The 22,946-nt window shown below is 40.4% G+C and overlaps 1 protein-coding gene across 4 annotated transcripts in view; it reads right to left on the bottom strand.

Moving 5' to 3' along the window:
* The window catches only part of FAT3 (FAT atypical cadherin 3), a gene marked incomplete at both ends in the record, with an annotated part of 342,641 nt that overhangs the window by 51,078 nt on the left and 268,617 nt on the right, over positions 1-22,946 (bottom strand). For all 4 annotated transcript variants that reach the window (XM_084265956.1, XM_084265958.1, XM_084265957.1 and 1 more), the window contains 3 exons: positions 12,967-13,200; positions 15,647-15,800; positions 16,790-16,986. In XM_084265956.1, the coding sequence (XP_084122082.1) occupies positions 12,967-13,200; positions 15,647-15,800; positions 16,790-16,986 (585 nt within the window). The remainder of the gene's footprint in view (positions 1-12,966; positions 13,201-15,646; positions 15,801-16,789; positions 16,987-22,946) is intronic.

Here is a 22,946-nt window from a genome sequence, read left to right as displayed (position 1 = left end):
CAGAACACCTATCCACCCAGCTGCTGAATATGCAGATCCATGCTAAGGTTGTTGTCAGTAATAAGGCCTGAGGGGAAGGTACTGGCTTGGTTGCTTGCTGCACTACAGTGGGATAGCCATTTCAAATCTAATTAAAAGCTAACACAGTTACAATCTAATTCAACTCCCTCAATGCTGGTTGACTTTGTGATGTGGTCTTAGGTGCTGCACTAGGAGATTATAACTAAAACACAGAGATTCACTGAAATGAAGAATCTCAGTTTTTAACATCTCTCACTTGAGTGTGAGCTGCCCTTTTTGTTGGCGAACAGACTTTACAAGCCTGACATTAATCAGATGAACAAGAGCTACCAATCCCTTCTAGGCATATTTTGTTAATTTAAAAATTGTGACAGTATTATTCTGCTTTCTAGCACCAAAGCATTGTAGAAATGTCTGATCAAAAGCAGCACAAATCACATTTGTTTTCTGCTTGACATAGCAGGAGTAAAGCATCCACACAAGGGGGAGCTGGGAGACTCTTTCTTCAATCACAAGCACATAAAAGCTAGAGCAACTACAAAGTCCCAGACCAGACTCAGAGAGCATTAGGAATTACTATTTGGCCTCTTCAGGGAATAAAGGTTTCCATGCAGTACTTGAGACATTAGAATATATTTCAAATGTTCAAATATCTTTAAAATAAGGAAAAAATTAAATGGCACTATTTCAATTACGAATGTTAATTTTTTTTATTGATTTGGTTTTGTTTAATCACAGCAGAACCTCCATATTTACCATGGCATCACAAATGTGAAAAGATCAGAGGCCGATCTTCAGCAAAACAGGTAAGGCAGCCAGGGAGGTGAGTCCTGTCCTACAGACATAGAACCAAGCTCAGCCCACAAACTAGTTGAAGACTTTTACATGTTGAAACACCTCTACCATGAAGTCTCCTCACTTAGCTTCCAACACATCCATCCATCCATTCATCCAAATGCTCTGTCTGCTGGTAATCAGCTAAACTGACAAAAGTAAAAAAAGAATAAAATCCTCTGGAAAATGGAAAGTTTTGTGGGTCTGAATGGCCAGAGGTGTGTCTATATTTCTATCAGGGGAAAATCTCTTTCTGCTAGAAATCCTTCCTGAACTTCCACTTACAAAAAGGGACAGACCTGACCAGAACAATTACCCCGGGGATACTGGAAAAGGGGATGTTGCCTATTTCAGAGCATGCAGTTGAACACCCAACCTACACATGAGCTTTAACTGTAAAGCTATTTAGTATTCTGTACTGGGCTCTCTTGATGTCTGCCAGTTTCTACAGAGAACTAAATCCTTCTCTGAAGTGGGGACCTTAACACACACCTTCCACACATACGTGTCTGTGCCTGAAGGAGAGACTTAGTCTGGTTTGGGTTTCTCCCTCGCACAAAACTTCTCTTTTATACTGGCTACAGCATACCCAGGCAGTTTTGGATGCCACAGTCTTTAAAGACCTAACTAGCTAGGAAGGAGATGGCCTGCCCATGACTTGTGTCTTCAAGCACCCCAAAACTTAAGCAAGAATACCTGACAAGGGTGAGTGGGGAGAGACAGAATTTGGTACATGTGACACGTAGGGTGATAACTCTGGTGACTGCAATCTGATTGATATACAATCCAACTACTCTCCTATTCTACTTCCTATTCCTGTAAATGAACAAAATGTGAACAACATTTTCTGGCAAATGCTTTTATTTTTCCTTCCTGGAAATCAAGAGAGGAATACAGAAGTTCCAGGGATGTGGGTTATCTTGTACCAGTCTGGTTTGATGGTGGAAGCAGTCTTAGTTTTTCCAGTGGGACCTGGAGGGAAAGCTCTTGGAGATGAAACTGCCATTTTAAGCAAGGGGAAGCAGATGATCAGGGCAGAGGCCCTGAGCTGGGACACTCACAGATACCATCCCTTGTTGGCTTCAGCCTGAATGCAGAGGCTGAGTAGAAGAAGGAATACAGAGGCAGATCTCAGCTGCCTGCTGACTTTCTCCCACAGTGTTTTGTGGGGCTGGAGTTTAAGGGTTGCTACTTGTGAGTAAAATGTATTAAATGAAAAGCTATGGAAGAAACAGCACTTTGAAGAAAGTGATGTGTTATATTAATAGCTGTTTCCACTCAGCTTCCTGACTCGAGGATGGAAACAAAATGGGCGTGAGGCAAAGGTGAAGTTATTTCTACTGAAAACCAAAATGCTTTTGTCCAGGGGCTAGCATCTGCTGAGAGAGAGGTGCCCATCACTGTGTACCAATAGCACCCCTGCTGTAGAGGTGATGGTAGGTTCTACTGTGACTGTAAAGAAGGTATTTTCTATGGAAAGGAAATGACCACTTCAACACCATGTTTTCTGCACTGGTAAAGAGAGCAATCCGCCCACTCTGCTTGCCCACAGCTGTTGGGGGATTAACTTTTGCAAACCTCACTGTGTCTATTCACTTACTCACTTAAACTTCTCAGATTTCTAAGGTGCCAATCACAAGCATAAGCTATTTGAACATGGAAAGCTTTGAAGGAATTACTATTACTATAAGAGGATTGCAGTACATTTTTTTTTAAATAAAGGAATAAGCAAGCACATTTTCTATTTAGACTTGTATTAGCATATGATAGAATATTGCCCTTTGCCAAATCTCTGGTGTGAAGAGTTTGTACAACATACAGCTGCCTAGCATCTCAAATGGCACCCTTCAAACAAGTTTTTTCTTGTTTTCTTCTGTACTAAAACAAAGGGGCACACACTGAATGTCACATAATGACATCTTCTATGCAATTATTACTGTAAAAGCACCAGGAAAATAAAACAACTTCTCTTTATAAATCGGGAGTATCAAATTCCTCCTTTTCTAACTCACAAAACAGTAGAATAATTTTGATTGGAAAAGACCTTTAAGATTATCAAGTCCCACTGTTAACCAAGCACTGCCAAGTCCACTGCTAAACCATGTCCATAAGCACCACATCCACACGTCTTTTACATATCTCCAGCGAGGGTTACTCAACCATTTCCCTGGGCAGCCTGTTCCAGTGCTTGACAACTCGGTGAAGAATTTTTTTTCTAATATCCAATCTAAAGCTCTCCTGGCACAACCCGAGGCCATTTCCTCTTGTCCTATCACTTGTTACTTGGGACAAGAGACCAACACCTACACGGCTACAACCTACTGCCAGGTACCTGTAGAGAGCCTCAGGTACCTGTAGAGAGCCTCTCCCCTCAGCCTCCTCTTCTCCAGGCTAAACAGCCCCAGTTCCCTCAGCTGCTCCTCATCAGACTTGTGCTTTAGACCCTTCACCAGCTTTATTGCCCTTCTTTGGACACACTCCAGCACCTTATTGTACTGAGAGGCCCAAAACTGCACACAGTACTTGAGGTGCAGCCCAATTGAAAATGGTGAAGTTACAACATGGTTTGATCCAGACTGACACCAATTAAGAGGCTGAGCATGAACACAACAGGCCTAATCCCTGTATGACAGTGAGTTTGTGCAGTGGGCATTACCTGCTGACTACATTGCACACAAACTAAAATTTACAGGTGTTAAAGACCATACGCAGTGTGCTTCTCCTTTCTCTTTTAATCTGTCACCCTGAACTTATTATTTAATGTGTTTCCCCTAGTGCAGGAAGCACACTCATTCTTGTTTATCACTGGAAAATGATGCTTAACTTTGTCATCTGCTCATTTTCATGTTGAAAACCTACAGAAAGAAAAATAATTGCAAGAATTAAAAATAAACAAACAAGAAGCAAACCATAAAGCTGCCCAGAAAGAAAGCGGTAAATAAAGCTATTCATCAATTTAGTGGTGATTTGCAAGCATGGTATCTGATTATTGTGTTTCCTCTTGCACCTGCCTTTCATGATGTGTCTATTAACACTGGTGTGTACCTATGGCCTTTTCAGATTACCTAAATGTTAACTACAACACCAATTATTGGAAGTTAAAAGTCCACGACTTCATTACCAGCAAACAAGACAGAAGACTAATGCTAAACCAGATTTTACAATACTCTACTCCATCATTTTGAGATGAAAGAGAAAAATATTGCCAGAAGTACCTTGCTGAACTGTAGAAGAATATATAGACCCACAGGGAAAGATATTTCAAATGATTTTTACAACTTAAGCAGAAAAGCTGGCCAAGTTCAATCTGTAACACCACTACTGAGACAGGCTTCCACTGATTTGTCCCTTTTCTGTGCAGAAATGATAGCCTTCACCCCAAAGGTCTTTACTCGTATCAGCACTTCATGGCATTATGGTCCCGTGGGATCAAAGTAGGGCCACACGGGACAGAGGTGAAGATTACCAGACCCTTACTGAAGGGAAACACTGGACAGAAATGGCAGGCATAACCTTCTGTGGTATGATCCATCCCTTTTAGTCAGATGAGGTGGTGTCTTTTTTGGTGGGAAGATGAGATCTGGATGGTTGGCTCACCTTCCTTTTTTTTCTAGCTGAGATTTACATAGCCCAGGGTACTGGCTTACATGACTTGACTGTTTCCATCAGCGCTCTTGAGCGATTCACTTCCTTGTGCTGATCAGGCATAAGCTTGCTTATTTTTCTGGAGGAGGCCATTTTGCTTGCACCTGATTTAGGGTTACACACTGCAGCTGACAATGTTGGGCAATGTAGCCTGAAGTGACAGTATACGTGTGTAGGGATATGTATGTGAAAAAATATGCATGTATGTATGTATGCATATATATACACACAGATACACACAGAGATATACATGTTTCAGTGATCCAGTTAAATTACAAGGCTTATTCAGTCAACATAACCCAAGAGGAAAAATTCTACTTGTCTACTTTGCTTTCCTGTTGTTAATAATGAATTGGAAATCTCAAAAATTAAAGAAATTAATAGGAATAAGACAGTATACAGATAGCAGAAATATTGTGAGATCATCTAATTTATCTGTTCACAGAGAAGGGATGGATGCAATTTATTCCCCAACACAGGCCTATCCTTTGATCGTGAACTTCCATAACCTCCTTGGATAACACACCTCAGTGCCTCACTTTTCTTTCAACTAAAAATCTGTTCTGACTTTTTGCTGAGATTGAATAAAAATAAAAAAAGATGAGGAGGGAAAAAAAGAACAAAGGTTGACTTCCTTCCTCAGAGCTACGCGCCTGGTATCTGAAGACTGTTATACTTTATCATCTCTGTTCTCTTTTCCCTGGAAACCCCCTCTCAAGTGTTTTAGTATTTCCTGGTAGCACACATTTTCCAGACTCAGGGTCTTTCTTGTAGGCCGTCAGGTAGGCAGCATTTTCCTGGAAGCGCTGTACCCAAAGCTCAACAGAGACTTTCAGGTCAGGATTTGCCAACACCAAGGAAACAGAAAGAACTACTTCTGCAGCATTACTCATTTGCTCATCTCATTAAAGTATCTGCCTTTTCACACCAGTATGAAAGTGTAACCCTACATTCAGCCTGTGATCCACCATAATACAGCTGCTTCTCTGCAGTTGTGCTGCCCAGTCAGACATTACCCAGACAATATGGGTGCACTTGGTATTCTTATCTAAACACAGAAACTCACATTTATCTTGATGATTTATGTTGTATTTTTCCATACCACTTTTCCAACTGTTAAATCCCACAGTTATGACTTTGACAGTATACAGATGAACCACAGTCCCATTCTGCTTTCTGACATCTAGCAATATAGACCTTATGCCTACTTATCCTTCCAGGAATGAAAATAAGCAATGCTGCTACCTTTCTTAACTTATCCCTCCAGTATAACAATCATTACAAACTCATGTGACAACAGTTTTATGTAGACCATGCTTCCCTAGCTTGCTTATAAAAATATCCTGTGGTACAATGTCAAAAACCTCGCTAAACCTAGGCTGTACTACTCATTAAATTTCTTCCTATATGGTCTCTTTGCATATTGCAGAAAGAAATGAGATTGGTTTGATGACTTCTTGCTGAACACAGACTAGCTCTTAGTCATCTTCATACACATATACTCATTATTTTAATGCAAGTTGGGTGACTAAGTTCCCCTGACTACCCATCTGAAGTTTTAAAAATCTGGCCCTTTGAAAGATTCAACAACAGGGTCATACAGACTGGCTGCTTGCAGGAGTAGGTGTCCCGAGTGCCTGGACACGGGAAGCCAAGTAAGTAATATGAAGTAGGGTTTGCTTAGGCAGAAGCCTAAGCTTTCTATAATAATCCCCAAACACCTTGTTTGTTTACTTCCTAAAAGTAGCTAAGTCTAAACTCCACACTGCCTGACTATAATTTTCTAGTATCCCAATGTGCTGTATCTTTGCCATCCTAGAAGTGCTTCTGCCTTTATTAAGCAGGCAAAAGCTGGGTTTTCTCCTGAACAACTCACTGGAAGAATGGGGACCTGCAGGTGTCCTCAGGACTGGCCAGCCCACTGGGAAAATGGAGCATTGCCCTCCCACTCTCCTTATGGAACAGGAGTCTGACAGAAGGGACACCTTTCCAGGAAGGAGGAACACAGGGATACATTGCCATTTTCGTCGAGTAAGCCCTGGGGAACAGAGCCCATAACCCAATCATCCACCAGCCAACAAAGCAACGCAGCTGGTTGATTAGTGATTCTTTTCCTCTGGCTGACTCCTGAATCCTTTTTCAGAACAGCTTCAGTCACAGCAGAAAGGGCCCCTACCCCAACTATACCTCTTACTTATGCAATGCTGTTTTGAATAGCTGCAGAAAAATGAATTAATAATTCAGGTCTTCCATACTCTGCATTAGTGTACTAATCCCTGGACTATTTTAAAAGTCAGTGAGGCAAAGACATGGGTAAAGATATAGAAGCGTCCATGTATGATTCAAAGAGAATGAGCCATCCCTGGAAACTACCATGTAACACCCAACCTAACACATTCTATCATTTATTTTACAAAAACTCTGGCAATATCTAGAAATGTCATCTCGTTAGTACTGGCATCGTTGCCAAGATTATCTACTGATTAGCTGCTGGGTTTTAGTAAATCTTCTGTTCTATTTTATCAGTTAATCTTCTTATCTACATTTCAATCTTTGTTTTCTTGTTCAGATCCTCAAAAGTTTCTAGATCCATTTTAAGGGACCTGCCCAACATAAACAAACATGCAAAGTAGAAGTTTGCTTTATTCTGCCTTGGCCAGCAAATGCCAAAATCAGTATCTACTTCAGCACTTCTATTATTTTATTGCTCATCATTATACATAACTCAGAGAACTGCCCTTTAATCAAGTGTTGACTGTCTCACACTCCTCTCTGACACTTCTGCAACCTCACGTGACAGCAGTTTACCCTTCCCCAAGCCCAGCTGTATGTGCAATGAGCTCAGTTGCTCTAACTCCTTCAAAAGCAAAGCCCGCCATGGATAAGCTTCAAGTCCATACACATTGCTTCCATGCACATGTCCTTGAAAGCGATGATGCCCTGTATGACCAGAGTGATTTTCTTCTTTACTGTGCTCACCAGCACTTTGATGCCACTTTCTACAAATCCTGGAAAGGTATCTATGTTCCTCAGCTGCTATTTCTGATAGATATTTCATTTTGCTTTTTTTAATGGTCTTCGTTTTTCTCATTGACACAAGAAGAACAGAAGAAGATAAAGAAGAACAGAAGAAGATAAAGAAGACATAACACACTTGCTTCATCACTTTCCTGGAGGTAGGTACACTCCAGGCTGGACTGAAACCTAAAAGAAAAATTATATTACCATTTTTCCTGGAAAAGGTATTTCTTCTTTCCTGTGCACTTCCTTATGAGGAAATTTGGGGGGGAGGGGTTGTGGTTTTTTTTTTGGTTGGTTGGTTTTTGACAAACCAAGTCTTTATTGAAACATTAAAATCACTGATGTCAAACCTTGCAGGGAAAGTACTGATTTTGCCACAGATTTCTTTGAAATCCAAGATAAAGCTTTCAATCAGAAGTGGGAAGAAAATGTCATTCTTTACCCCAGTTCACCAGGTTCCCCAACTGCTCACCAGCCAGATCATGGGCCACAGTTTGTTCCCCTGCACTTCTTGGTGAAGAAGGTCAGGACTAGGGAGCAGATGTCTCCTAGTAGGAAGGTCAGATGGCTTCCCCAGAAAGGCCAAGTCCCTTCTGCTGCAGCTCTTCTAATTTGTGTGCAGAGGTAAATAATTAGTTCCCCACACCAAGAACCAGACTGATTAGAGACTTGATTGATTTAAATCCTCCACATTAAACACAAATGAACTAATCAGATGACTGCAGAATCCTTCTGATAAATCTTCATCTAAATAAAATTTAACTCTATACACTTCTTTAAAAAAACGCAACCAAATTCAATCACAACTGACCTATATAACCTGGCTGTATAAACATATTTATGGGAGTGTCTCAAGTCCTATCCTGGCTTCCTTAATTAGGCTTTAAACACACATTTTTTCCCCACACACACCTAAGCACCAAAGCTTCAAATACAAAGAACATAGAACAGAAAACAGAAAAGAAGGGTTATCATTCAAATCTCTCTACCCCTGAACTACTTGCCTAGGTTTTTTTTTTTTTTTTTAACTGACAGATAAACCTCAGACTGTTCTGTGTTCTGCTGTGATGCTACAAACCCTACAGAAGCTGGGACACATCTGTAATTCCGGACAACCTAGACACAGAAGTGAGAAAATGCTTTGAAACAAGTAGCACACTGCTGCTTTTTCTAGGTCGCATTACCTGGTGCTATTAAATCTGCTGTTAGACATGGGAGGATATTTTTCCAAACCACACTTCCTGCAAAATCTCATCTGCAATTAACCCTTCTTCTCTGACTTATGTCCAGTTTGGGAAGAACTGGCAGTCAGAGATGGCATCAGTGTGGTTTTATTGCCTGTCTGCACTGCTCTTCCAGGTGATGATATGTGATGCTTTTGTCTATATCCACAGTGCAGGACTCTGGTTATCCCCAGAGCGGCTCTGAGGTGCTTGTGCTGCACAGCACTCAGGAAATATCTCCGTCCCTGGAGACAGCCAAAAGGCATCTGGACATAATCCTAGACAATGTCTTGTAGGTGGCCTTGCTTGAGAAGGGTGGTTGGACAAGATGATCTTCCAAAGGTCCTATCTCAACCACTCTGTGACTGTGAACTCTGCAGCGTGACACCTCTGTATGCACAGCAGATACACATTTCTAGCAAAACCATCCAAGGTGCTTCACCTGACTGTCCCCATGCACAGCTTCCCCCTGGGAAGTGGACTGTGAACTGTGAGAAGCACAAAGCATGGACCAACCATTATCAAAGAATAGAGCAACTGCCTTGCTGGGCAGGTGAATGGATGTGGGCCTGTGACTGGCATTCAATGAAGGAACAGATCAACCTGAATCATGTCGCTGAGAAACTCCCAAATGTGGCTATCCAGACCGTAACAGGGGCATCAACTGTCTCCTTGCAGGTTACATGTTACCACACCTCTGTGCAATGTTCTTGTATGGGCCCCAGGGCTGGAAAGGAGGCATGGGGGTGAGGGACGGCTGAGGACAGAGCAGGTGATTCAATGCAATAATACTGAGTAGGTTGATATAGATGTAGCTTATGAGATAATTAAATTGAGTTTTGATTCCAGCTTTTCAAGGCTTCACAGGGAGCTCTGTGCGCTCCAGGGACCTCTTTGCAACTATTTTGCCTCTCTTGGCAATTTTTTGTCTGCCTACATGCCTATGTTCTCCTGAACACTGGCTGCATCCAGTAAAAGGTATTGACTTGTAGACAACGTAGTCCAGCTACACTGGTTCGTTGTGCCGGGAATGAGGAAGGACCTGTATGAGGAGGTACCAGCCATGGCTTTAATAATAGGATAATGCAGAAGGCAGCAGAGACAGGCAAGACAGGGCTGGCTCAGAAGGTCATTCCAATTTTGAGCAAAATTAGAATTCTGTATTCACCACAAAGCCAGAAAAAAGTCAATAGGTCAGTGAAATCACTAAAATGACCACAAATGTTGACGGTGTGGACTGAAAATGCTCGAGTGGTGACGAGAGGACTTCAGAAGGACAGATGATGCACTGTTCACATTTAGTACAGCAAGTGCTTCTGTCTTTAGTAGACTACACCACCAGTTACCCAGGAAACAGGCCTGAGCATGGAGGTCATTCGCAAGGCAAAGCAGCTGCAAGGGGGGCAGGTTTTAACCGTCATGTAAAGAACTGCTGAGCTTGGACCACGTTGTCGTTCATCCTTATATTCTGTGAGCATGGCCACAACATTGTTTGCATGCAGAAAATGTGATCAGCACTGGAAACGAGTATGCACCTGCAGCTCAGGTTTGGGCTCCAGGGGTTTTTTTTGAAGTTTATAATTTTTTAATGTCATTCTTGCCACAAAGTCCCATGCAGGTTTTCTCAGTGCTGCTGCTCTAGCATGACTCTGATTCCTTTGAAATCCTAATATCCCTGGGTGATACTGGTGGGTTTGGTCACATAATTACACCTCAGCATTCACTCCAACTCTTCTTATGGCTCAATTTGAACAGAATGGAGTCATTTGGCACTTTGATTTGAAGACAGTGGGAGGTGGAAAATCCTGTGAACTTCTCTAGAAATCTGTAAACCCAGTATTTCTCTTTCATTTCTTAGTTTGAACATTTACAAACTTGATGGTGGAAAGTTAGTAGGAAATATTTTATAGAAATATTAAGAATTTCCAATGGAAGCAGGATAGGAGAAAGAATTGTTTTATATTAAAGTTTCTAATTTGTCTTAACAAAGGGATTCACAGTATTGTAGAGGTTGGAAGGGACCTCCAGAGATCATTGAGTCCAACTCCTCTGCCAAAGCAGGTTCCCTAGGACAGGTTGCACAGGTAGGCATCCAGATGGCTATTGAGTATCTCTAGAGAAGGAGACTCCACAGCCCCCCTGGGCAGCCTGTCCAAGTGCTCTGTATGTATATTGTCTCCCCTTCAAGCAAACATTTAATTTTAGATACCTGGCTACATGGAGAGGTTATGTAAAATGAACTTGTGTTACCAGAGTTAGACTGCTGAAGTCATTTACTTCTGTTGAACACTGTGAAGAGGAATCACATTTCTCCTTCAACATGTCCAGCTGGTACATTTCTAAGCACGTATCCAAATTACAAATATATTAAACAACAAATTAAGTTTCTGGTCCAGAAATTTCCCAGGGCATTACAAGTTCAGGAACTTCAAGAGATAATCAAAGGCACAATGCAGGTATAACACTATTTTCCTGTTAAGTGGAAATTGCTGTAATTAACCAACAGTGTCTGACCACAGCATTTCAGATTTATGTTAAGTTGTGTTTAGTTGCTGACAAAAAATTGATTTGACCTGTCAAGTTACATCTCGATGGCTTCTATACTGATACTGCTTCCCCTACAATACATGTCTCCATGAAGCCCAAAGCAGAACGGGCAAATTCTAAGACCGTAAGATGTTTCCTGAATGTTAAAAACTGATTTGTATGATGATTACTGACTCCACGAATGTTTTCAGGGTAATGCTTCACAAAACCTTACAGGAATGTATCATGGCCCATCAGGGTTATCAATGATACATTTTTCTCTGTCATGAGAACATTACACTACCTGAACACATTCATTATGCAGCAATAAGGAACCAGTGATTTTAGTATAAACTAATAGAACGGTAATTAACATAATATCCAATTTTAGAGACCAGAGTCACTTTTATGTGATACAAAGTCTTGTTTGATTTTCAGGTCTAATCATTAAGGAAGTACATAGCCCTTTCTCATTCATTACATGCATCACTCCCTGTAACTTAACTAGTTTCAGAAGAAAAATGTCGCAATTAGCTCATGAGGTTATTTTTCATTGCTAACCATCTTATTATGTAAAATCGGTGCTAGCAAGAACTTTTACTGACAACTTTTAATTCTATTTCTTTCTGTTTCCCCTCTCTCCTTGAATATCATCTCACCTATGAGAAAAATGGTAATTAAGAGAACAATGGAAAGCAGCAACAGTGGGTCTTCAGGCTGTTCAGTAGTTTGCTACCAGTAATTGGCTTTTCACTGCAGGACAGTATCATAATTTTAATTGTGATTTTTCAACCAAGGCATATAATGCTGCTTTTCACAGACATGCTCGTGAATGCTTGGTGCTCCTTTACTGATTCTCGTATATTTACTTTATCAGCCTTAGTAACAACTGAGACTTCCACTCTGCCCTGTACTTCAGAAAAAAAAATAATAAAACTAACATGAAATATTTTTTCATTCAGTGAAAGGTCTGTTTTTATGTGAAGCTTTTCAGGCCACAGTTCTTACAAAACATCTCCAAAAACACAGGAAAAAAAATAAACTATGGGATTTATTTATTCCAACTGAAGTGAGTGAGCTAAAAATAATATCTGATATTCAGTAAGTTTTGCCACTGTATTATGCACACCCCCCCCATTAAATATTTATAATCGGGCCCAGATTTCAAGGTTAATGTCCTCATATGATAAGCTATTACACCTTAAAAGAATGCACAGTTAAATAACCAGAACATTTATAATGTGTACAACAATAGCTGGAACAAATGGGAGTTATAACAGTATAAAACTCTAGAAAAGCTGTGATTAATCAGGTGTATGTCCCTATGGCATGTAATGATATTATCTGTATAAATAGGCATGAATACTCAAAATCATGACTCAAGAAAAGAAGAGACAACTCAAAGGCGAAAGGTTGGAATTTACCCCCAAAGCTATTGTTTACCCCCAAGCATAGCTATCAGTGATCAAGACAACAGCAGACCAAATGCTTCTGTGGCTGCTTCCGTGCTGATCTGTTTGTAGCACCATGACATCAACCTCAGCCATGAGCATTTGATGGAAAGAAACAGAAGACAGAAAAAATGGGGAGGAAGCAGAAACAAAAGGAGGAAAGAATGAGTAAAGGCAGCAATGGAAAAATTAGTCTGTATTGCAAGTTCTTCTGTACATTGATAACAGTTTTCAACACTACTCACCAACATCAGGATCAGTGGCTTGGACTCTTGTTAACAGAGCTTTAGTGGCTGTATTCTCATAAACACATGCATTGTAGTGATCAGATGAAAACACTGGTGGATTATCATTAACATCTTCTAAAATAAGGTGGATTTCAGATTGGCAAAACCTGCCACCACCATCTGTGGCTCGGGCAACCAAGTTGTATGCAGGGATTTTCTCTCTGTCAAGAGGTGCCAAGGATTTCAGCTCACCTAAGATTGATTAAAAGCAGCAGACATCATTACTACTGTAGCAACATCACTAAGTCTACATAGCATGAATATTTAAGAAACTTATATTTCACAGGAAGAGGAAAAAGAAAACAAATCAACCCATCGTTGCTTATTCCAATGAATGAATTAAAAACTCACAGCAGTGTCACTTCTCACTCCTTTTTACCCAACAAAGTGAGTGGCCAATATGAGTGCAGGGAGGACAAGCCTAGTTCGAAACATCTAGTTTGAAACAAACTTCTTATACAGAGATGCATATCACAATAAACATTAACAGCCACAAAAAGTAGCTTGTTCAGACTGTGACAGCTTTACCCATGATATGTTTTCCGCTGCACAGATAAAGAACCACCAAACATAGCCACATCAGCACACAGACACTATGAGTTGGAAGGCAATTTTTGGGTGTAATTTGCAGTTAAATACAAAATTTGTTCTTCAAGGGGGCAATACTTCTTCTTCCACACACTGCACAGATCTCCAAACACCTTGTCTTTCATAAGTAATGCTACAACAGGAGAGGCCGCTGCCTTCTGCTAGTCAGGCAGAGGAGGCATTGCTCAGGGAAGGACTTAGTTTATCATTATGGAAATCTAATTTCTAAGAATAACAGAGAAGTGGGGTTTTTATGCATGGAAACAAGACTTTATTTAGCTTTAATTCATAACAACCATAAAATCTAATTCTTAGCAGAGATCAGTATCATTTTCCAGACCAACTGCCAAATATACAAGACTTTTGTGGCATTCCTCTGTCCCATAAACTCATACCCTTTCTGATACCCTTTCTTGCCCAAAATCTGTTTATAAAAGGCATGTATTTTTTGCACAGTCTAAAAATATTTAGTCTAAGGTGGAAGACGTGAAGTCCAAAGGTAAAGGAGGATCATGTTGGCATGTTCCTCTCTTCTGTACCAAAAAGACACCAGGACAAGACACATGGAGGACAGGGAGGTGGTTTGAGACAGCTAGCATTGATTCATCAAGGCAAGTCCTGTCTGACCAAATTATTGGTCTTCTACGATGGAGTGACTGTATCAGTGGACAAGGGAAGAGCTGGACTTCTCTAAGACATTTGATAAACATCCCCCCTCCACAACATCCTTCCTTCTAAATTGAAGAGATATGGATTTTATGGATGGAGTGTTCGGTGGATCAGGAATTGGTTGGGTGGTTGCATCCAGAGGGTAGTGGTCAATGGCTCAATGTCCAGATGGAGATCAAGTGGTGTCCCTCCCCAGCCCATAATGGGACCAGTACTGTTTAATATCTTTATCAGCAACATAGACAGTGGGTGGAGGGCACCCTTGGCAAATTTGCAGATGGCACCAAGCTCAGCGGTGCAGTTGACATACCTGAGGGATGGGATGCCATGCTGAGACCTGGAAAAGCTTGAGAAGTGGTCCCATGTGAACCTCATGATGGTAAACAAGGACAAGTGCAAGGTCCTGCACATGGCAATCCCCAGTATCAATACAATGTAGTAGATGAAGGGATTGGGAGCTGCACTAAAGAGGACTTCGGGGTACTGGTGGACAAAAAGCTGTCCAGTCCAGAAAGCCAACTGTAACCTGGGCTGCATCACAAGAAGTGTAACCAGCAGGTTGATGAAAGGGATTCTCCTCCATCTCTTCTCTGCTTTGATGACACCCCACTGAGGTGCCCAGTACAAGAAAGACATGGAACTGTTGGAGTGGGTCCAGAGGAGGGCCAAAAAAAGGCTCAGAAGGCTGGGACAGTTTTCCTATGAGGAAAAGCTGAGATTGTTTTGGTTGTTCAGCCTGGAGAAGAGAAGGCTCTGAGGACACCCTAAGTCCTTTCAATACTTAGAAGGGGTTTATAATAAGGACGGGAACAAACATTATAGCAGGGTCTGTTGCAATAGGACAAGGGGTAATAGTTTTAAACTAAAACAGGGTAGATTCAGACTATATATAAAGAAGAAATTTTTTACGAGGGAGGTGAGATGCTGGAACAGGTTTCCCAGAGAGGTGGTACACGACCCGTCCCTGCAAACATCTAAAGTTAGGCTGAATGGGGCTCTGAGAACCATATCTAGTTGAAGATATCCCTGTTCATTGCTGAGGGGTTAGACTAGATGACCTTTGAAGGTCCCTTCCAACCCAAGCTGTTCTATGATTCAATGATTCCAATACTTCTCTGACCTAGTTTGAAGTCTGTCAGGGAAAACAAAAGCATCAGTAACCACTGTTCTGATTATAACATTCAAGCTGGCCAACAAAGACGTCCCTTTTTCACCCTTCTACTACCACCACTTCAGAAGTGGTCATCCACACCGGCTATAACTGGAACATTGGTCTGATAATCAGTGTACAAGTGTAACCTAACTCTAGTTAAGGAAACGAGCACCCATTGATGTGAAGAGATTAAGAAGGCTACTCAGAATCATTCAGTTGTCATCTTACCATTTTCTGGATCTAAGAAAAATTTATTGTTCCCAGCACCATAGAGAGAGTAGCGAATTTCACCATTGGATCCAATGTCAGCATCTTTAGCACTGATTTTAAGAATTACTTTGTTTGATGGAATGTCTTCAGGAAATAGTGCTGTGTATGCAACCTAGAGATAAAAACAGAAATGTAAGGTATGCTGTGAACGTATTTCATAGTCTTTGCACAACATTTTTTTATACTTTCTGTAGTGATTCTTTCTATATAGGAAAAAATTTTCCTGTACCTAACACATTCTTACAAATTCAAGTCACCATTAAGCTTTAAGGTGTCACAAAACCAATGCCAAATTATGACTCTTAATAGGGCTCATTTTAGGTGTTAAATGCAATCTCATTTTCTATCTTGCCTTTGTTTCATCAATACCCATGAACTGGAAACTTTGATGAGTGTGCTAATGAAGACAGCTGTTTTTATCGCCTCATCCAGCAGTGTTTGAGGGAGATATAGATTGATTCTCCAAAGTGGTGCTTGCAAACAGCGGTCCATCACTGATAAGGTAATGATGGGAATTAGATGACTATGTACATACCTATGTATATATAATTATATAAAGATTCTGTGAGCAGTACCATTAAGGAACTTGGGGTTTCATGATGTCTTTTCTCACACAGAGAACTTGCTATTGCAGGAACCCTATGTTGCCTTTCCACAGAATAAGAGACAGCTAGCACTGCAAAGCTATAGTCAGGCTGCATTGTATGTATGTCCAACAACATGAGAGCAAGCCACATTCTTCTGCCTTTTCCACTGGGTCTCTGCCATCTAACAGGTTCAGGAAGGCTGGAGCTAAACTAGATTGAAGAGATTTCCATGTTGGATTTGAAGGGAAAGCACATCTTTTTCTGCAGGACACTAGTGGCTTCCCATACTACCTCGCAACAAACTGTTTTTTCTACAGCCTGCTAAGGTCACGGTGGACAAGACTCTTTTGCTACCTTTACTAAACCGTTATGCTTTAATTGTGGCTTTACAAGACTGCTTCATCATGCTCCTCTCCCAAATCACTCCAGATTCTTCAGCTAAGACTGTAAATCACAGTGACATCCATAGGGAAGCTATTGCTTTCAACATGACAGGCAATTGTTGCTAACTCACCTGTTCACAAACTGGATTATTATCGTTAACGTCAGTGACGGTCACTTCCACAGCAGCTTGGGTTACAAAGAGGCCATCCGTGGCAGTGATGTTCAGATAATAAATGTCTTGCTCTTCCCGATCTAGAGGCCTTTTAACATAAACCTTCCACTCGTTCTGAACCAGTCCCAGAGCAAACTTCCCTTTGGGATTCCCTCCTGCAATGAGACAAGCAACACGCAATAGGCTGGGGTATCCCTTCAGTGCTCCCACCTGCTTTAAACACAGAGACTCATCACAGAGGACCTGAAATAAGAAGCTGTCATTTGTTTTACAGTGATCAGGGCTTTCAAACTTGCAGACTCAGGAAATGTGTAATGAGATTACACTCCCTGTGTTTATTGCCCCCCAAACGCCTTGTATGAAAGTGAACCAATAACTTTCAGTGGAAACAAAATCCATTTAGCAGAGCTGAAGATGATCTCTTGTTTAGATCCCCGTAAGGGCAATCAAATTCAAACTGTGAACAATCAATAGTCCTCTCAGGCTGGTACAATTGTCTTTCCACTTAGTCTCGGGAGAGGATGTAATACACCGTAGCTCTTGTTACCAAGACAATTTCATTAGCTGTTGATTATGCAATCAAGGGCTGGAAGTGGGTTCTATTAAGGAATCCTCTAATGAAAGCTTTATCATACAGCTGCGCTGTTCTACTCATTAAAATTCTAGTTTTTAAAAAAGTTTACACGACACAGGAAGACACATTAGTATTAAATAGTCCTAACAAGAGGTCATTTGAGTAGCAGTTGGAAGATAAGCAGTACAATTAGATCAAATGTATCCAAGAGTGAAAGCTGGTGAAAGGGGTGCAGGAGACAAAGCAGAACAGCTTTTTATTGTGCCGTAACACTGACACTGAACCTGGCAATGCTGCTTTTCCACACTGATAAATTGCCTGGTGCCAAAAGCAGGTTGGAAGAGGGGAAGTTTTCATAAACATCATCTTTGGGAAGGACATGTCCCATGCAGGAGGGTACAATAATCATGGTTATTAATGGTTCTAACACTTACTCTTTCATCTGAAATGGTACAGTGCCCTGCCAGCTCCATGAAGAAAGCAATTTCCATCACCTTTCTCTGAGCTCGGTATCAACCCCCTGCCAGACTGGATAGTTAAATCATTTAAACCAACGTTGTGGTTAAACTCCTGTAGGCAGCTAGGCCCTCCACAGCTGCTTGCTCATTGCCCCCACAGTGGGATGGGGGATAAAATCGGAAGGGTAAAAGGGCAGAAACTCGTGGGTTGAGATAAAGGTGGTTTAATGGGTAAAGCAAAAGCTGCAAGAGGAAGGAAAGCAAAATAAAGAATTCATGGTAGGTGTTCACCCATCTCCAGGAAAGCAGGGCTCCATTACACATAAAATTTCCTTGAAGACAAACGCCATCACTCCAAATGTGTTCCCTTCCTTTTTCCCCCAGCTCTATATGCTGAGCATGACATCATATGGTATGGAATATGCCTTTGGTGAGTTGGGGTCAGCTGACCCAGCTTTGTCCCCTCCCAACTCCCTGTGCATCCCCATCCTGGTGGGGTGGTGTGAGAAGCAGAAAAGCCCTTGGCTCTGTGTAAGCACTTCTCCGCAGGAATGAAAACATTCCTGTGTTATCACCACTATTTTCAGCACAAATCCAAAATATAGCAACATACCAGCTGCTATGAGAAAATTAATTTAAATACAGCTAAAACCAGTAAAGCCAGTTACCCAGTCTTCTGTGTCCAGTGTCTAACATAACCTGGGTCTATAAAATTGTATCTGCACATTTAATATTTTAGGATAAAGCACTAGAATCATAGTAAGCTCATGTGCTATAGAAACCGAGTGAGGACATAGAAAAAAATCAACACACTGCTCCACTGGGTGAACTTTAATTCCAGTTAATCCACTAGTAGCTCTTTCCTCACCTTTTAGCTTTCTCCTGTGCTCTCCCATGCAGAAATGCAATCTGAGAACTATTTGCTATGATTCTCATGTATAAAACTGGTATAAAAATATTAAGGGAATGCTTGTTCTTTCTTGTAACAGGATCAAGAATGTTAAGCATGCCAGTGAGCTTTTGCTTACAACATATTCAGGGTCCTGACACGCGCCATGAGATCCTTCCAAGCTCAATGGAAAGACCAGGATCTTAAACATTCCTCCCTAGTACTTGTGCTGAATGTTTGAGTACATAAGTTTAAAAAAAAAAAAAAAAAAAATCCAAGGCTGAATTTGTTGGAGCTGCCTCTGCTGTCAAACAATTAGTCATCACTGTTGTTGCTTCTGGTGTTACAGTTCTGTCAGTTCCCAGGGACCTTCTTAACAAAACAAAGCAAAGAAGATCTGAATGTGAAACTGAGCTTAAAACCAAGAAGAGAAGTCTAGTGTGCATTCCCTACCTTCTTTCTACATCAAAAAGCAGAAAAGAGATCACAAGCTGTAATCTATGTCTTCTTCATTAGCTATGAATGACAAGATGGACTGTTTTCTATTTAATATGGAAACTAAGTCTGTTGAGAAGTGCCTGAGCAGATCTTTCTTGCTAAGCATCACCATTTGTGTTATCTGCAACTGTGTCAAAAAAGCACATTGCAAAGAATAAGGTTTCCAGAAAATTAGTCTGATAGACAGGCACTGTAATTCTAAAAGGCCCTCTACTTGTTCAGAGCACAAACCCAATATATCAAACACAGCTATTTTCTGCTGAGAGAAAAATCACCTTTTCCCATCACAGAACCAAGCAGATCCCAAATTTTCCCACTGATTTCTATGACAGTGTGGAAGGGATATGAGAGGACTCAGTTAACCCTTGTTTAATCTGTGGTGTGGTAGGAGCACACATTTCTCCTGAAGAGGGTTGCACAGTGAGCCGATGCACACTACGGGCCAGGCCTGAATACAATGCCAGGCTGTGAGTGTCCATTGACTTAAGCCTTAATGTGACTTCAAAGAAGGCAGGCCCCTGCTGATTGACATTAAATTCTCTCTATTCAGCTCAACACCATCATGAAAAAGCTTAAGTCTACTTTATAAAAGGCTGTAATCTTGTCATAGTGAGCTTAATGTTGTAAACCATTAATAAAAATGGTCTTAAATATTCTTATTTAGCTTCGTGATATCAATCAGTGCTTTCCTGCATATCAGTCTTTTTGTAAAAGGAAATGATTAACTCTCCCAATCAGCTATGAAGCAACGCGCTCAAGGTATGTGTATCCCATTGATAACAAAGGAGGAAAGGTAAAAATCTAATTAAAGTCAGCTGGTGGCTTCCATGGCTGGCAGTAACACTAGCTTGGGGAAAATTAAAATCACTGTTGTTTTGTTGTTGATGGAATGGCATTTAAATCATACATAGGGATTTGGGGAGTATGTATGTATAAAAAAAAGGTCCTTGGGATCCCTTTTTCTCACCTTTGCTCCACTAGAAAAAGACCAATTTCAATGTCTGAGAAACCTGTGCAAGAGCAGCAACTGTCCCTAAGTTTATCTGCACACCGTCTTCATCAACGCTTTTCATGGGTTTTACTTGCTTCTCAGGACTGACTATATACTTTGTGGATGGAAGGCAAAGGTGGAAGTTGTACTATAGAGTGTAACAGAAATAATGAGATGTAAACACCAAAATACTGTCAAGGAAATATTCTTAAAAACAGGAAAGGCAAAAAAAAAAAATCCACACTGTGGCCCAGAGAACCATTTTCTAGTACTTATACATAAGTCTGGACGCAGATCTCATTCTGCAGTGATTAATTAACGTTTCCACTAATACTTGTAAGCAGATTCAGTTTCCTAGGGGCGTTCTAATTAATTAGTTTTTCGCTCTGAATAATGTAGCTTTTCTAAACGGAAGCCTCCTGACTACACGTATTAATGGATTCTTTAAAATCTTTTGGCAGTTTTCTTGTGTTCTACTTTGAATGTCACAACAGTGAAGTGTGAGCTACAAAAAACACTCCAGTAACTTTTTCGAAAGGCTTTGAGGCTAAAAGAATCAGCATTATCTTTTATCTTTTGTTACTTGAAGTTTAAATAATGCTCCCCCTCCCTCCCTAGTCAGCAAATAGTACAAAGGCAAATCAAGCTCAAGTTTAAGTAAAGAAAACAGCCAGATACAAATGAAATGCAGAGACACAGTGATCCAAAATAAACAAATCCTGACACACATCATTACTAAAGCACACACAGAGGGAATTATAACAGCTAAAAGGGAACTGAAAACTAGACGCCAACAGTATCAGTTTTCACTGCAGTGTCCCGATCTGGGAGGGGAACAGAGTATTTACTACCTTATTTATTTAGCTTCTCTCTTACATTTATGCATTTATTTAGATACTTGCAGTTCCCAGTTATGCATTTGCATCACACAAAATCAATAGGTTTATCCTCCACTACCAGTTTTAAGATGTTGCATGTTTACTGAGCTGCCGAAATGATAAACCAAATCCTCTTTGCTTTACTATCATAAAACTGCAGACCCTGTTCTTCACCCTGCAGCACAAGTCCTCCCCAAACACTGAAACATTCATTTCTCCAGAACTCCAGGATCTCAAATATAAAACAAAACAAAAAAACAAAACCACATCACTTTGCTCATATTGGGCATTCAACCCAGCAAAACCCCTGCTGTGTACCACACTCGTTCTTTCTTCCTAAACAGACACGGTCCATCTTTCCTTGTATTCATCTGAACCAAGCTTAAAGACTATTGTCTGTGATTAGATTTATGCGTCTGATGGAGCCTAATTAACATCACTGAGGAACACAAAACACTTTACTGTACCAAAGCCTTAGCAACTGACATTTTTCTGGTGGCTATTCCTAGTTTACCACTTCTAACTCTCTGTAATACCTGGCTAGGTCCAGGCTGGCCAAACATCCCAGCCAACCATCAGCAGAGCCCCGGTTTTAACCAAACCGCCTCAAATGATATAGGCAATTACCTCGAATGAGCCTTCAAAAGGAAACTACTGTGCTCCCCAAGTACATTTGTGTAATCTGTGCTTTCTATTTATTTTCTATTAATATTTGTATATAGTGCCTTGGCTATGTGAACATCTCCAGCTGATATCAAACTACAAGTAACAAAGGGTAAATGTAATTTTTTTTTCCTCCACCATCCTTTGCAGATGAAACTGAATTTGAAAATGGTAACTACTTGTCAGTGATCATGGAAACCAATCCAAAACTGAAGGACTTCGAAGCAGAACATATATTTATCCACCAGAATGTATCTACCCCTTTTCAAAGCTGACCAGAAGGCTGCAATAACCATTTGTATTTCTCAAAAGAATGTAAAGGACTCTACACACCTGATCCAGAATGTGCATTTCTTTTAACTTGTAAATTATTATTTTTTCCACCCATCTTCTGTGTGCTAATTTTTTCCAGGTGAATTTGCTCAAAGCTAGTTTTGGTGGCTCTGCAAGTCATTCTCATAATCTGTTTCCTTTGCCCTTTTTGTGGGTGTCCTGTTTTTCCTCAGAGTTTGTTTACTGTATTCATAGAAGTTTAGATGGCTCCAGGAAGCCACAGCATTTGAATAATCATCTAGCTAATCTGATTCCATGAAATACTCAAGTGCAGATCCTGAGCTCAACCTGAGGTAAAATGTGAAAAGACTATTTCGTTAGTTAAACTATACTTTAATATGTTTTGACATTTTAATCAAAAGAACTTAATTTCTCTCTGTGCATTTCCCAAATTGAAAGGATATATTCAAAGACAGTGGAATTTCTGAGCTTGTACATTTTAGTAATTGAATAGTAGATATCAGAGAAAGTTTTGGGGTTTGACATCTCACATTTTCAGAAATTAAAATACCAGCAAAACGTCTGACATCTTTCTATCTGTGATAGAAATTAAGCTATATATCTATGATTTTCGAGTCACATGTTATTATTCCAAAATCCAGTTTTTATTAAATTAACAGTACAGGGATGTGAAGAAAAAAAATATTATGTAAAGAAAACTGTAATTCATTGCAAGAAATGACTGACAGTCTTCAGAACAAAGAAAACAGTACTTTCAACTAATTATGATGGTAAACTAACATATTTCTGTTACACATGTGAAGGGTTTGCATTTCCAACAGTACTTTCTATATTAGGATCCCCAAACACCTTAAAATATCATACCATATC

This window comes from Gallinula chloropus (genome assembly GCF_964237585.1).
Source record: "Gallinula chloropus genome assembly, chromosome: 1".
Classification (NCBI taxonomy): Eukaryota; Metazoa; Chordata; class Aves; order Gruiformes; family Rallidae; genus Gallinula; species Gallinula chloropus.
The sequence above is the reverse complement of the archived record's forward strand: the minus strand, read 5'-3'. Positions and strand labels throughout refer to the sequence as shown.